The 12892-nt window shown below is 31.4% G+C and overlaps 1 protein-coding gene across 1 annotated transcript; it reads right to left on the bottom strand.

Moving 5' to 3' along the window:
* Positions 1–5554: 5554 nt before the first annotated feature.
* LOC124828372 (uncharacterized) lies at positions 5555–11323 on the bottom strand. Its single transcript, XM_047301657.2, has 9 exons — positions 11031–11323; positions 10043–10247; positions 9719–9809; positions 9043–9188; positions 8397–8640; positions 7371–7475; positions 7108–7290; positions 6450–6651; positions 5555–6218 (listed from the first exon to the last, which is right to left on the bottom strand). Exons 1-9 carry the CDS (start codon positions 11179–11181, stop codon positions 5743–5745), a joined length of 1803 nt encoding a protein of 600 aa, XP_047157613.1. The 5' UTR covers positions 11182–11323; the 3' UTR covers positions 5555–5742.
* Between the last annotated feature and the right edge of the window lie 1569 nt (positions 11324–12892).

Genomic DNA, 12892 nt, shown 5'->3' with positions numbered 1-12892 from the left:
TAGCTAATTTTTGAATATTTTATCATTGACATTGGGATTTTAAAAGTCTGAAACATCCTCTTTATCAACTTTAGAACTTTAATCAAAATCATTATTTTTATCTTATAAAGTCTCTGGTATAAATACAGGGTAAACCTTGTTGTCAATGATATTCTGAACAATACACAGAAAACTCACCTATAAAACTTCGGTATATTAAAATAGTGGTACTGGTATGGTTGAAAGCATCTTTAAAAATTCTGCTGAAAAAATAATAATTCATGAAACTAGTAAATATTATAGATAAAACATCTGAAAAGAAAGTGTAACTTATTTCATGGATTGACTTTATGATAATTTTATTTGACTTTGATAAATGATTTAACAGTACACATTTACTCATTTATTATACACACACAAAAAGGGTTCTGGATTCTGTTTTTGCAGAGAAAATTCATTGACCACATATTTGTTTTCTTTGAGAATGAGAATGAAGAATCTTGCAATACTCATTCTTTTCCCTTCCTCAAAGAGTGCTTTGTGGAGATAATGATAACAAATAACAATAATATTAATAAATAAACAAACATCAATGATAAGTAAACATTGTGGCAGATAATCTTTGACATGAAAAGACTAAAGAAGTTGCTGATACAGTGTGTGTTGTGGCTACCTTCTAAGTAAGTTAAGTCTAGATTTTAATATAAACTATTTAGAGGGTGTATTAGCACTTATTCTACTTGATTAACATTGCAAAGTGCAGATGATTCCAAAATGTGTGCTCAATTGTACAAAGACACGCCTACACACTTTCCTTGGAAGGAGAATCTACAAATCAATTAATTACACAATTGATTCACAACAACCAAGTAAAGAGAAAGGTGCAATAATTGAAATAGAAGCTACTATGTGCATTTGATTAGAGATGCAAATCATCACAATAAGCTTTTTCTTCTTTGCAATAAGGTCATTTTGACCACATCTGCTCCACTTTCTACTAGCCTGGCTATGGGAAATAGGATATGCCAAGACAAATTCCCTGCGCACAATTCCACTGTTTCTCTGTTTTGGACCAATCTCATATATCTATTTTTTATTTTCAAGTAGGTGTAGCATATATGCTTCAATTTTTGCATAATGCAAAAGTCATGCAGGTGTGGACAAGTTTATTGTGCTCCAAAGTGTTTCGTCTGTTAATGACAAAGTGCTTCCTTCTCATAAAGGAGTGAATGATTGAATGTTGAACATAGCAATGGTGGTCTTCAGAGTACATTTTTATAGGCCAAATTCAATTTTCATAAAGTTGACGGATGAATCTAACAAGTATATATTTATATCAGAATGAAAATTAAAACAGAACACCAAAGTAAACATCAGAAGATGTTAGATTGTCAAACTGAAATCTAACTACACTTAGCAGTACCAAATAAAGAGACTTTGATCAGTGATTTATGATTTATTTTCTTATTTTTTTCACTAAGTATTTATAGAAAAGTTTTGATTTGATCATGTTTTCCATAAAAACGAGAGGGGTGAAATTATGGAATCACATGAGGAGTCATGGAATACAATTCCACATGTAATTCTACCTGCATTAACCAAAGCTTTCTTTTGAAGAAAAAAAAATGACCCTTTATCAAAAGTAGTACTTTCACTTTTTGTTTACTTTATTGTCAATTATTCATAGAAATTCCAAAATTATTGATGCATTTTAAAACGACCCTTGCAATGTATAAAATCTGGCAATTCAAATCTAATAAAAACAATGACACCATGCATGAGGGTATAAGTCTAAATGGTCCTGCTACATTGTTTTGCTACAGTATCTGACAAGACTAACCACCATCCTTTACAAAAGGAAAACCTCCTTTTTTTTTGCAAGTGGAATTAAAAAGCACCTTCCCCACTTTATTCTTATTTCCATCAACACTTGCACTATACTTATAACCAATTCATACAGTAATATAACTTCAATTCTTTGTTTTGGGATTTTGATTAAGGATGCTCATTAAGCAATTAATTTATCAGAGAAATAAAAACAGAGTCAAACAAGCTTCTTAGCATGTAATGAATGTTTCTCCTTTATTTGCATACACGGAAATTTCTTTGGTGGATATTATTTACTAAATAATCTTTACCTGCTAAGGAAAAAAAAAACCCATCTAGGTTGCTGCTATTGATGTATCTTTGTATAATGCATCATATTTAGTGTAGATTTTCAATATCTATACTACAATTTTTATTAAAATACATACATATTCACACACACGTATGTGTATGTATATATATTATATAGCACTTTTTTTGGAAATTATTTAGTAATATATGACTATTTTGGGTGTCTATCTTTCTGATCAATATCTATGTATCAAGTTTTTAAATTTATGAGAAAAAAGAAAACACTTAACTATATGTGAGATTAATATAACTAAATAATTTCTCTTTTTAATCTTTCTACTCTTGAGTTCTTATTGAAAAATTGTGTACACCATCCTAATTCTTATTAAATTAATATAATAAGAGAGTGACATGCACTACACTACAAGTTACATGGAAAACTTTTGGTATAAAGTGAAAAACTAGATTGACTAAATATGCATTTTATAAGTTTCACTTATAATGGTATGGTTGTTAACAAACATTAATCATAAAAATATGCTGAAAGATGTATGTTGGTAGCACTCTCGTACTATTTTATTAAATTAATAATTTCATTGAAGAGTTGGTTAATTAACAAGTGTAAAAGATATTATTTAAAATAACATAAATGATATTTAAACACATAAATTTTTACATTCATTTAATATTATTTTTATTTTCTGAAAATATAAAAATTCATTTTTGATTTGTAAGATAGATGGTGGGGTGAGAGATGTTTACAGATGTTAAATATTGAATGGAGCATGGCTGGCAGAATGGAAAGTTGTGTCTAAGAGGGTATGATGAGAAAGTGGGTGTGATTCCCTCCATGTTTATTGATTAGCTCAGAATCTGAGAATGAAGGCAGTTCAATAAGATTTGAGTTTCACACGTTGGAAAACAACAGAGAAGGACGGAAAGCTGCTGCATCAAATCTCATTATCATTAGGCAATGCAATTGTATCTGAAAGATTTCATATCCTTCAATGGGAATAAACCAGAATATTGGCAAGAAAGTTAATGATTTCAGATTATATAGACAAATAGAAAGGGTAAAGGACATGTCTTCTCAACAAGATTTTCAGATCTACCGAGTTCACAATAGAAAATTCAATAGTAGGTATGAAATATCCAACTCATGACATCGGATGGGACCCAATGCTTGCACTTTATCATTATTTTTTTCATGGAATTTTCAGTCCTCAAATTCTTCAAGTATGCATACAATGATCTTCTTCTATACAGCAAAAAAAAAAGGTTCACTTTGCCATTTTGGATTTCACATTAGAATGTGTGTAACATGATCCCTGAAATTGGTACTTATTTGAAGTAATGATCCCAAATAACAGAGCATGGATGTAGTTTATGTCGGTCATAGACTAGGGACATCAAGATACGAGATCTACTAGGGTTTCGATTGTTAGCAATAACTTCTATTTGAGACCACCAATGACTAACTGCAACAACAAAATCATTAATGGTATAATGAAAATACCTGAGTTTGCTATCACTATCTTAGACTAGTTCCTATATATGATGATTAAACATAGCATGTAACAAAGTATTATATAATTAAATTTGAGTTTTATTCTGGTATCCAAAAGCTGGCTTTTATGGTAAATTCTTCTTGTTATTTATTAAGATGGAAGTGTCCACGGAATTTACATATGCAAATAATGTATTTATGTTTTCCAAGTGGGGTTTTTTTTTAATTAGTAGTTTGTAGAAACTTAGATAGTATTGTATATGTAGATTAATGTAATATTTAAATTGAATATATAATTTTATGTATAAATATTTATTAAATATTGTTAGACAATTTAATGTATGAAATAAATTCAATGTTTATTTAATTGAATTTGTTGATTTTAAGATAAATTAATGTGATAAGATGATAAAACAAGGAATACCGTTTAAAAAAAAAAGACAATCTTTACATTGTCTGTTATAATATGTTAAATGTAAGCACATATAAATCTTTAAAAGAAAAAAAAAGTTTTTATAAGTATTAGACAATATATGTTATAATAGGTTAAATTTTGAATAGACAATTAAACAAATATCTATCATAATACATAAGAAATAGTAGGAGAGGTGAAAATAATTACGTCATAAAAGCTGAAATATTATGTCAGGTAAATTGAACTACGTCGTAATAAATTTGATATATTATGAAAGTATGTTATATATTGAATATATTATTTATAATTAATTCGTTACGTAATGCATAAACCTTTTATGATTTTTCAAACTATAATACCAAAACACTTGTCATAATATATCTAACTAATACTATAATCCTTTATAGTTAATCCGCTATGTAATATTTTTTTTTTTGTCTATTACCAAACCTAGTATTTGAAACATTTATTATAAAAACTATCAATTTATCATGGATATATATAGAGGGAAAAGGGAAAAGGGAAAATCACGATATATGTAAGAACAATATTTTTCACATATGCCTAAACCATAGACATCGATCTAGTGTAACTCACTACAATGATTTTGTGCATTATAAGCCGTGTAATTTAACCCTAATTTAGAAAAAGCCAACCTTGGGAGTCTACAGCTTCAAACAATAAACTCTCTTAAGCAGCAAAATATGGTTACCTTTTTCTTTTTGTTATAAAAATAGAATGAGACTAACCCTCGACCAATTACTATTTTTGTTTTCAATTTCATACACGGAGATGCTTGTAATACGAAAGAGATTTTAAAAATTGTAATAACATTCTAAAATAAAATATATCTTTATTACATAGCTTTAGGTAACATTCTTTGAATTCATCGTTTGTGTTACCATCCATCTTTTACAATCTTCTCTTTCTATATAAACTTACCTAAAAAAAAATCCGAAGATAATAAGTATTAAATAGTGATGCTATTTATAATTATTATTTTTATATATTTTTCTTGTTCACAACCTACTTGAGACATAGTCTTTTGCAATAAAAGGATAGGCAGTGATTGTCAAATAGGATTTTGTCCCCCACGATCTCCAAAACACATCCACAAAAAAATGAACTACCAATGCTCTCAATTAAGGAAATAAAAAAGTAAAAAATGGCGTTAACAACATAGACCATTTAGTAGAAAAATGAATGAATGAATGAAAAAGAGAAATCATTTTATTTATTATTAATAATTTTACTTATTACATATTTCTATTATTAGTTTAATAATTCTTTATTATAAAAAATAAAGATATAATCAATTATAAGAGTGTTATAATCTATTATTATGGAGACTCAAAACAACTATCACCACAATCTTTTACGTAATATTATCAATTATGTATATATAAGATAATTGAGGGTATTGAGTTAAGCACACATTTGTGAAAAGAATTTTTTTTAAGCATATTCTACAAAACTTTATTGTTATATTATCTATGTCAAATCATCCTATTTCCTCAAACAAAAACAAGCATGAGTAAATGCAAAGTGAAAAACACTTTTTTTATTTTATTATTATCATAGATTAATGTATTGTTTTTTGAACTTTAAATATTCAAACTCAGCCCTAGTGATAGGAGGGCAACAAATATTCTGAATCTGCCTTTACAAGTCTTTGGCTATCTATCTTAGGGTGCTTGAGAAAGCACTTGTTCTGTTAACTCTTCTAATATGTGAGACCAAAACCAAGAGGAAATAATGGTTCACATGAATTAACTCCATCACTTGGCTGATCAAGCTGTTCAACTCTTCTGAACCAATTCACTGGTAATTTACCTTTGAAATCATGACTGCCAAAGATAACATCTGTGATTCCTTCCCCTTCACTACCTGGCAACCAAGCAGCAACAAGAGCATCAATCTTTTCCAATAGCCATGCCTCTAATAATAAAGGTCTTCCAGATATCAGAATAACCACAGTTGGGATTCTGTCAGCAACTAGGCTTATGATATCAGTTCCATTTAAGGGCATTCTAAGCTCTGAATTGTCACCTAAGGTCTCAGCATATGGTGCTTCACCAACAGCTACAATTGCAAAAGCGAATTCGTTACGTTCTATCGTGCCCTTTGATGGATATTTCTCGTATATAACTTCTGTTTCAGCTCCCACAGTTGCCTTCACAGCATCTAAAATTGTTGTCCCTATAATGTTAGGTGTAAGATACATGTTAACAGCAATGTTTAACAAAGAATACTCTAGAAAGAAGAAAGATAGAGTATTAACATTAGTGACAAGGAATGAGAAAAACCATGGTTGAGACTTGAGAAGGAAGGATGCACCAAATGAATTTCTAGATTTATAAAATCAGAAACCAAAGTTTCTGTTTTCAAGAATCAACAGAAAACAAAAAGCAGCACAAAAGTATGTCTTACCAACTGTGATTCGCCCGCTCATTCCATACCAAGTTTTAGTCCAACCTCCACATTGATATCCAAGATCATCTGCGTGTGTTCCAGCAACAAGGATTCTCTTAGCAGTCTTGTTCAATGGAAGAAAAGGTTTGTTATGATATTTCCCGTTTTTCAACAAAACCAGGGACTTCTGAACTGCTTCACGCGCAAGATCTCTATGTGGCTGCAGAAATAGTATTATGTGAAAAACGGAGTTAAAACATGATACTAGCAAACAATAATCGAGGAACATAGAACATCAACATGCCACAAAAAATGGGAACTTGGGAGTACATAGTTGTAATAGAAATGTAAAATGGAATCCGTGTTACTAAATTTTGTTCTTTATCATATGTTAAAGCATTTGTTTCCTAAAGCTCTCACAAAAGTATAGTTTCCTTCCCTTTATTATTACCTCATTTTCAGGGGAAATTAAATTTAGGATACCCTGACAAACATATTTCTAGTTTAGAATGATGCACCAATAGATTGGTTAATCATAATAGTTACCGTAATTGCTTGATTAATCATTTTCCTAAAATATATCAAATGGTATACTATAAGTTGTTCTAGTTACAAATAAAAACCTAGCCTATACCATGGGTGAAAGAAATTCACTGTGCGCTGAGGTATTGATTACCTTGCTACCAACTGTATCTAACAGAGATCTGTCACTAACAGGAAATTCAAAAAGCCCAGCAGCGAACTTTACTCTCAAAATTCGCTCAACAGCATCATCAATTCTGCTTAGAGGTACTTCCCCTGTTTTAACTAGAGAGGTCAATTCTTCAATGAAAAGTTTGTATCTTAAAGCCACCATCACCTGCATATTTTATTGATAGATGAAAACAGATTAAGAAAAACACATTATGATAAAAGATTTCTTTTACCGAAGATCAATACCATGTCAATTCCAGCATTGACTGCAGAGGAGATGCAGGACCGATAATCTGACCCGTGAGGCTGGCAAAGTCTGTCAAGTCCCTCCCAGTCAGAAATCACAAATCCCTATAACAGCAATGGTCTAGGAATATTTTAAAACAAATGTTATAATCAAAACCAGAAACACACGAAAATGAAAAACAATTTCAGTCATTGTTATCATATCATACTAGAAGTTTCCAGATATTGTCAAGACCATTTGTTGTAAAAGCTTAAGTCACTAGGTGGAGGAAGCTTGGTAACAGCTCTTCTCACAAGATCTTTTTGAACTCAAGTGCACAGAAGGTGGGAGCCTGTTATACCATGTGCCAAAAATAACCTTTTACTCGAAGAATAGGGACAGTAAGGATTGAATTTTTTTACTACTGAGAGAATGTTAGGGTGAGCTATGAGCGCATTTGCAAACTGATTTTGAACTATCTTCATTTTACAAAATTGTTTTTGGTTTAAGTGAAATGGACTTATGTTTGAAAACCTTCATCTCAAAAGAAAGTTTCTAGTATGACTTAGTGTAAAAATCTGCACCCGACACAAAAGCTATAATCTTTTACTTAATCTTTTACTTCTCGGCTACTATGCTTTTAGGAGCAAAATCATGTTTGAAACAATTGACATTCATTTTATAGAAAATCAATTTAGTCTGTTAAACAGGGGTTTGAGGCTCCCTACCACAAATCCAAACATGCTATTAGGGAAAGCCCACTATGGTATTATGTCAAGGAGCAACTATACTAAAAGCTAAACCTAATAAGTGGAGCCTCTTGAATAGTTTTTATGTATAATAAAAAGAAAACCTGAAGATCCTCTATTTTTTTCAAAAATAAAATGGCAGAACATAAAATGGAAAAGTGATTTTGGTATTCATCCATGATATACTGAAAATATCTGTAACATAAAATTAGATAACATACTTTTCAAGCATATCGATTCAAATGCAACTTGAAAATTATCCAGTAATAAAGAGATAGATTTATTAGGTTATTTTACCTTAAAACCTAACTTGTCCTTCAAGATTTCAGTTAGAAGAAAATGGTCAGCATGAAGTTTGCGTCCATTCCAGCTAGAATAGGAGACCATAATGGTTGAAACTCCCTGAGAAATGCAGTCTAAGTAAGGTGCCATGTGAATTTGCTCCAAGTCTTCATAAGGTATTATAGTATTTCCCTCGTTCACACCTTTATGAGTACCTCCATCTCCAACAAAATGCTTGGCACAAGCAACAACATTGTTCCTGTAAAATAACTTTAACATAAGATGCATGATCAATAATTAGGAAAACTTTTTCAAAATAATTACAAGTTTAAGCCATGAGCAGAAAGAAGTAATGGGAAAATATACAAATCAGAAAATAGGTAACAAAATATCAATAGCATAAATAAATACAACAAATAGGTAACAAAATAGGAAATAAATTTTTGCAACTAAATAAAAGGGAACAAAATCTTTTCCTAAAATGCGAATTATGGAAAATGATATAAAAAGACAACAAATAGGAAGAACATAGAACAAAATGCTGTAGCCATCCTCGCGTCAAGTGTCAATATAATAGTTATTGGAACAGAAATAGCTAGTTTTCAAAACTCTTTTTAACAAAAATATTTTGTTTAAATTTATATATATGGATTTTGCATACTTTCCAGCTACAAAAGGGTATCCATGTTTATGTCCTTCTGGAGGCTGGCCTTGCAAACCTGATACAATGGAAGTCATCTTTCTAACTATTTCAGTATCCTCACTATAACACTCATAGCATCTTCCCCACCTAGGATCTTTTAAGACCTGCATATTTAACCAAGTAAAATGTCATTCCTTTATTGTTTAGATACCGAGTCTTAAATGGGAAAAATGAAACGAAAAATATGCCAAATATGGATATATTTTGATCATTCTTTGCGTTTTAACTCTTATTAGAAACTGATTTTAAGATAAATAGGCAGATCTTTTCAGAAAAATATAATAATACCCATCTATTGTTTTTAATGAAAAAAAAAATCTTAAATCTCTGGAACTGGTGCAATCTTTGAAAATTGATTGAAAAGTACCAGATTCTTGGGAAGTGGTGTCATTGTCATGCTACCTACCAGACAAGGATATACGAAGTTTATAATGGAGTCACTAATGAACATCAAAGACTGATAAATAGTGAATGCACCCGGGGAAAAACTTCATGCAAAATTTTCAAAATTGAAAAAACTTGCAGAAAATGGAGATCCAAGTCATTTTACTTTGCAAAAGCGGCAGGATCTATGTAGTTGTCTGGCGTAACCCATCTAGGCATACAAGGACTATAGTTGATTGCAATTCCTTACCGCTACACATGGAGCAAAACTATAGTGAATTCCACTTGCTTTAACTTCAAGTGCCGTAGCAGCTCCAATTCTTCGAACTAAATCACTGTCCCTATAAGCATTCCAACAGTGAAATTTAAGATTGATTTCAATGGCAAAAAGAGACACATAAACTCAAATGCCAATGTAATTCAGCACGTCCAGCAAACCATTGTAGCACCATTTCTCATGAAGTTAGCATCTTTGTATTTTATCTCTTTCAGTACCAGAGAATCATCCCAGTAGTGTAATAATATTACACTCTGCTAATTTAGTTTAAAAACATATGAAAAAGTGAGTACTAACCTAGTAGCTCCAAGACCAACATTGTGAGGAAATATAGTAGCACCATAGACGCTGTTATTACCATGAACTGCATCAATCCCATAGAGAAGTGGTATCCCCAGTCGAGACTGTAGAGCCAGTTTTTGAAAGCCATCCACCATATCAGCCCAATCAGACGACTGTGCATTTTCAAACGGTGAGCTACCTCCAGAACTCAGTATGCTCCCTATAATGTGCACATATACTACGTAATCAACTGCCAAAGAAGGGTCCAATCCAAGAACAATACAAGCACATTCAAGGGATATCGATAGAGCACTTGGTCTAAAGGAGAGAAGGGGATTTCAGCCCCCTCGTTTTCCCTCTCATCTAAGTTGTTCAACCAAACACACTGCAAAGTTCCCATTTTTTTAGGCACACTCTCAATTGGGGCCTCTCAAATTGATTTGAAATTCCAGCAAATTCAAAGTTGAACAAAATGTAAATCAAATATAGAGAAGTCAAAGTTCCCATTTTCAAGAGGCACACTCAATTGGGGTCCCACCAATTCATTTCAAGAGGCATACAAAATGGGAGCATAAATACCACAAATTGTTACATGGTTTGGGATCACCAGCTAACCATGGCACAAACAAATATGAAAAATTATTACATGGTCAGTGTCTACTTGACATAATGAGATTTTAAATTTACAGAAAAAGTTATTAAGATTCAATTATATGTTATCTAAAGATTCCATAAGACTCTGGTCTTGAACTATATAATCATTTCACAAATACAAGCATAATGAAGTTCCCATTTCCAAGACACTCTCAATTTGGGTTCCCTCAAATTCTTTTCAAACTCCAACAGTTCAAAGTAGCACAAAAACACACCAGCATCAAATTTCCCATTTTTAAGAGAAACTCTCAAATGGAGTCCCTCAAATTCAACCCAACACCAACAAGGTCAACCCTTCAGAAAATACCACATGGAAGAGGCACATCAGAAGAGGTAGGTTAAAGGGTACCAATGGAAAGATCCCGAATGGCATAATCGTTTGCAACAGTGCGCTCAATTTGGGTCATCTGACCAATCTTCTCCCTCAGAGTCATGCGGGAAAGAAGATCCTTCACACGAACTTCAATGGGCACGTTGGGATTCTTGTACACGCAAGCCATGGTTTGCTGCTGTGTGGACGTTTCTGTTGACAACAAGCCAAAGATGAACACAACACAACAACACAACAAACACAACTCAGTTTGTGTCCTCCGAAACAACAGACTTAAGTTCTTCCTCTAAATGTTACTTCACATTCCATTTCTCCTCGGTTTTAGAGAAAATATCATGTTTTGTACTGAGCTGACTAGATGGTCATTTCTTTTCTTTTCTTTTTTATTTTTCATTTTCATTCTTATAAAAATTATAGTTTTATTTACATTTAATTTACTTTTTAAATTTAAATATCTTTTTAAATTAGATAAATAAAAAGTAATTTATAAAATAAATAAAACTATCAATAATAAAATTATAAAAATTATTTTTATTTGTTTTTATAATTATAATTTTATTATTTTTTATTATTAAAAAATAACACATCTTATTTTACCTTAAAATAAAAAGGTTTAATGTCTCGTTAAGTTACTATTTTTGTCCAGAATCTTAGATAGGTCCCCTTCTTGTTCTTGTTTGACGTGTCAATTGGGTCCTTATTTTTTTAAAAATTGACTAACAATGTAGTTTTAATTTACGTGACGTTAAAAATGTGTGTGAATTGTATTTTTTTAATTTTTGAATTAAAAATGAAGTATACAGAGTGGAAATATAATTTAAATAAGGACAAAGTTGGGAAATCAAATTAAATTAAATGCTGAAAGCCCTGTTCTCCTCTGCAATTACGAAAACGAAATCAAATTGGGGGAAGTTGAGTTTTAGGGCTCTTGGATATATATACTTAAGGTGGAGGAATCTCAACTTTAATGTCGTTATCACCCCTTTACCTTGAACATAAATGGTATAATGTTTGGTACTTTAAGATTGAATATGGTGGAGAAGTAAAAGCTAATTAAAAGTTGTTTCCATAAATAAACTCTGAAGGGTGAAAATGATCAGAAATTGATTTATAAGTAATTTTCTGGAATTTGTGATTAATTGGTGGAAAAGACAGATGATTTGAACAGAAAGACGATGAAGCATTGACATAGGAAGTAAAAGAAAAAGAAGTAACCTGTACAGAAAGGAACTTGTTGAGCAAGAAAGTGAGAGAAAGAATGGAATTAGAAAAAAAAAACTAAGTTATTTAAATCGTTACTTTACAATAACTTCCAAACCACTGTGACTCACCTATCTACACTAAAGTCTGCAACCTGACTTGGTAAAGCAAGTGCAACAGTTAAAAGTTTGATTGCAATGGCTGCCCAAGACGCGAAAAAAAAAACAAAAAAAAACAAACCTAAATACAAAAGCACGGAAAGCCTAATTCAATATTCAATAGAGAAAATGGTGGTAACTGATTAATTTGTTCATGACTCAAAAAGGGAAGAGGAAGAAGGTGAAGATAGATCCGTTGGGAGGGTGTTGTGTAATAAGAAGAAGAAGCGAGATGAGGAAATGTCGATGGAGAAGTTGCCCCTTTCTTTGCAACAACGATTTTGTTTTCTTCCACGAACTCTAAAACTCACTTTCCCTTATTTCGATTTCGAAAAAGAAAGGGGCTGCTACACTTATTTTAATTTCTTTTGCACACTTTGACCTTGTTTAAATTTTATTTCCCCTTTGTGTACTCCATTTTTTAATTCAAAAATGAAAAAAATACACTTCACACACCTTTTAAATGCCACGTAAATTAAAACTACACTATGATCAGATCATGCCACGTAACGCCTCCTTAAC

Source organism: Vigna umbellata, chromosome 5, assembly GCF_029865625.1.
Source record: "Vigna umbellata cultivar VRB3 chromosome 5, Vumbellata_1.0, whole genome shotgun sequence".
In the NCBI taxonomy this organism is placed as follows: domain Eukaryota; kingdom Viridiplantae; phylum Streptophyta; class Magnoliopsida; order Fabales; family Fabaceae; genus Vigna; species Vigna umbellata.
This window is presented reverse-complemented; position numbering and strand designations above follow the sequence as displayed.

What these genes read in the sequence shown, in the direction of transcription:
- LOC124828372 (XM_047301657.2), bottom strand. Translation starts at nt 11,181, where the DNA reads ATGGCTTGCGTGTACAAGAATCCCAACGTGCCCATTGAAGTTCGTGTG. An exon ending in GTTGGTCTTGGAGCTACTAG is followed by an intron (nt 9,810 to 10,042) that starts GTTAGTACTCAC and finishes GAATGCTTATAG; the next exon opens with GGACAGTGATTTAGTTCGAA. An exon ending in GTTTTGCTCCATGTGTAGCG is followed by an intron (nt 9,189 to 9,718) that starts GTAAGGAATTGC and finishes TTAAATATGCAG; the next exon opens with GTCTTAAAAGATCCTAGGTG.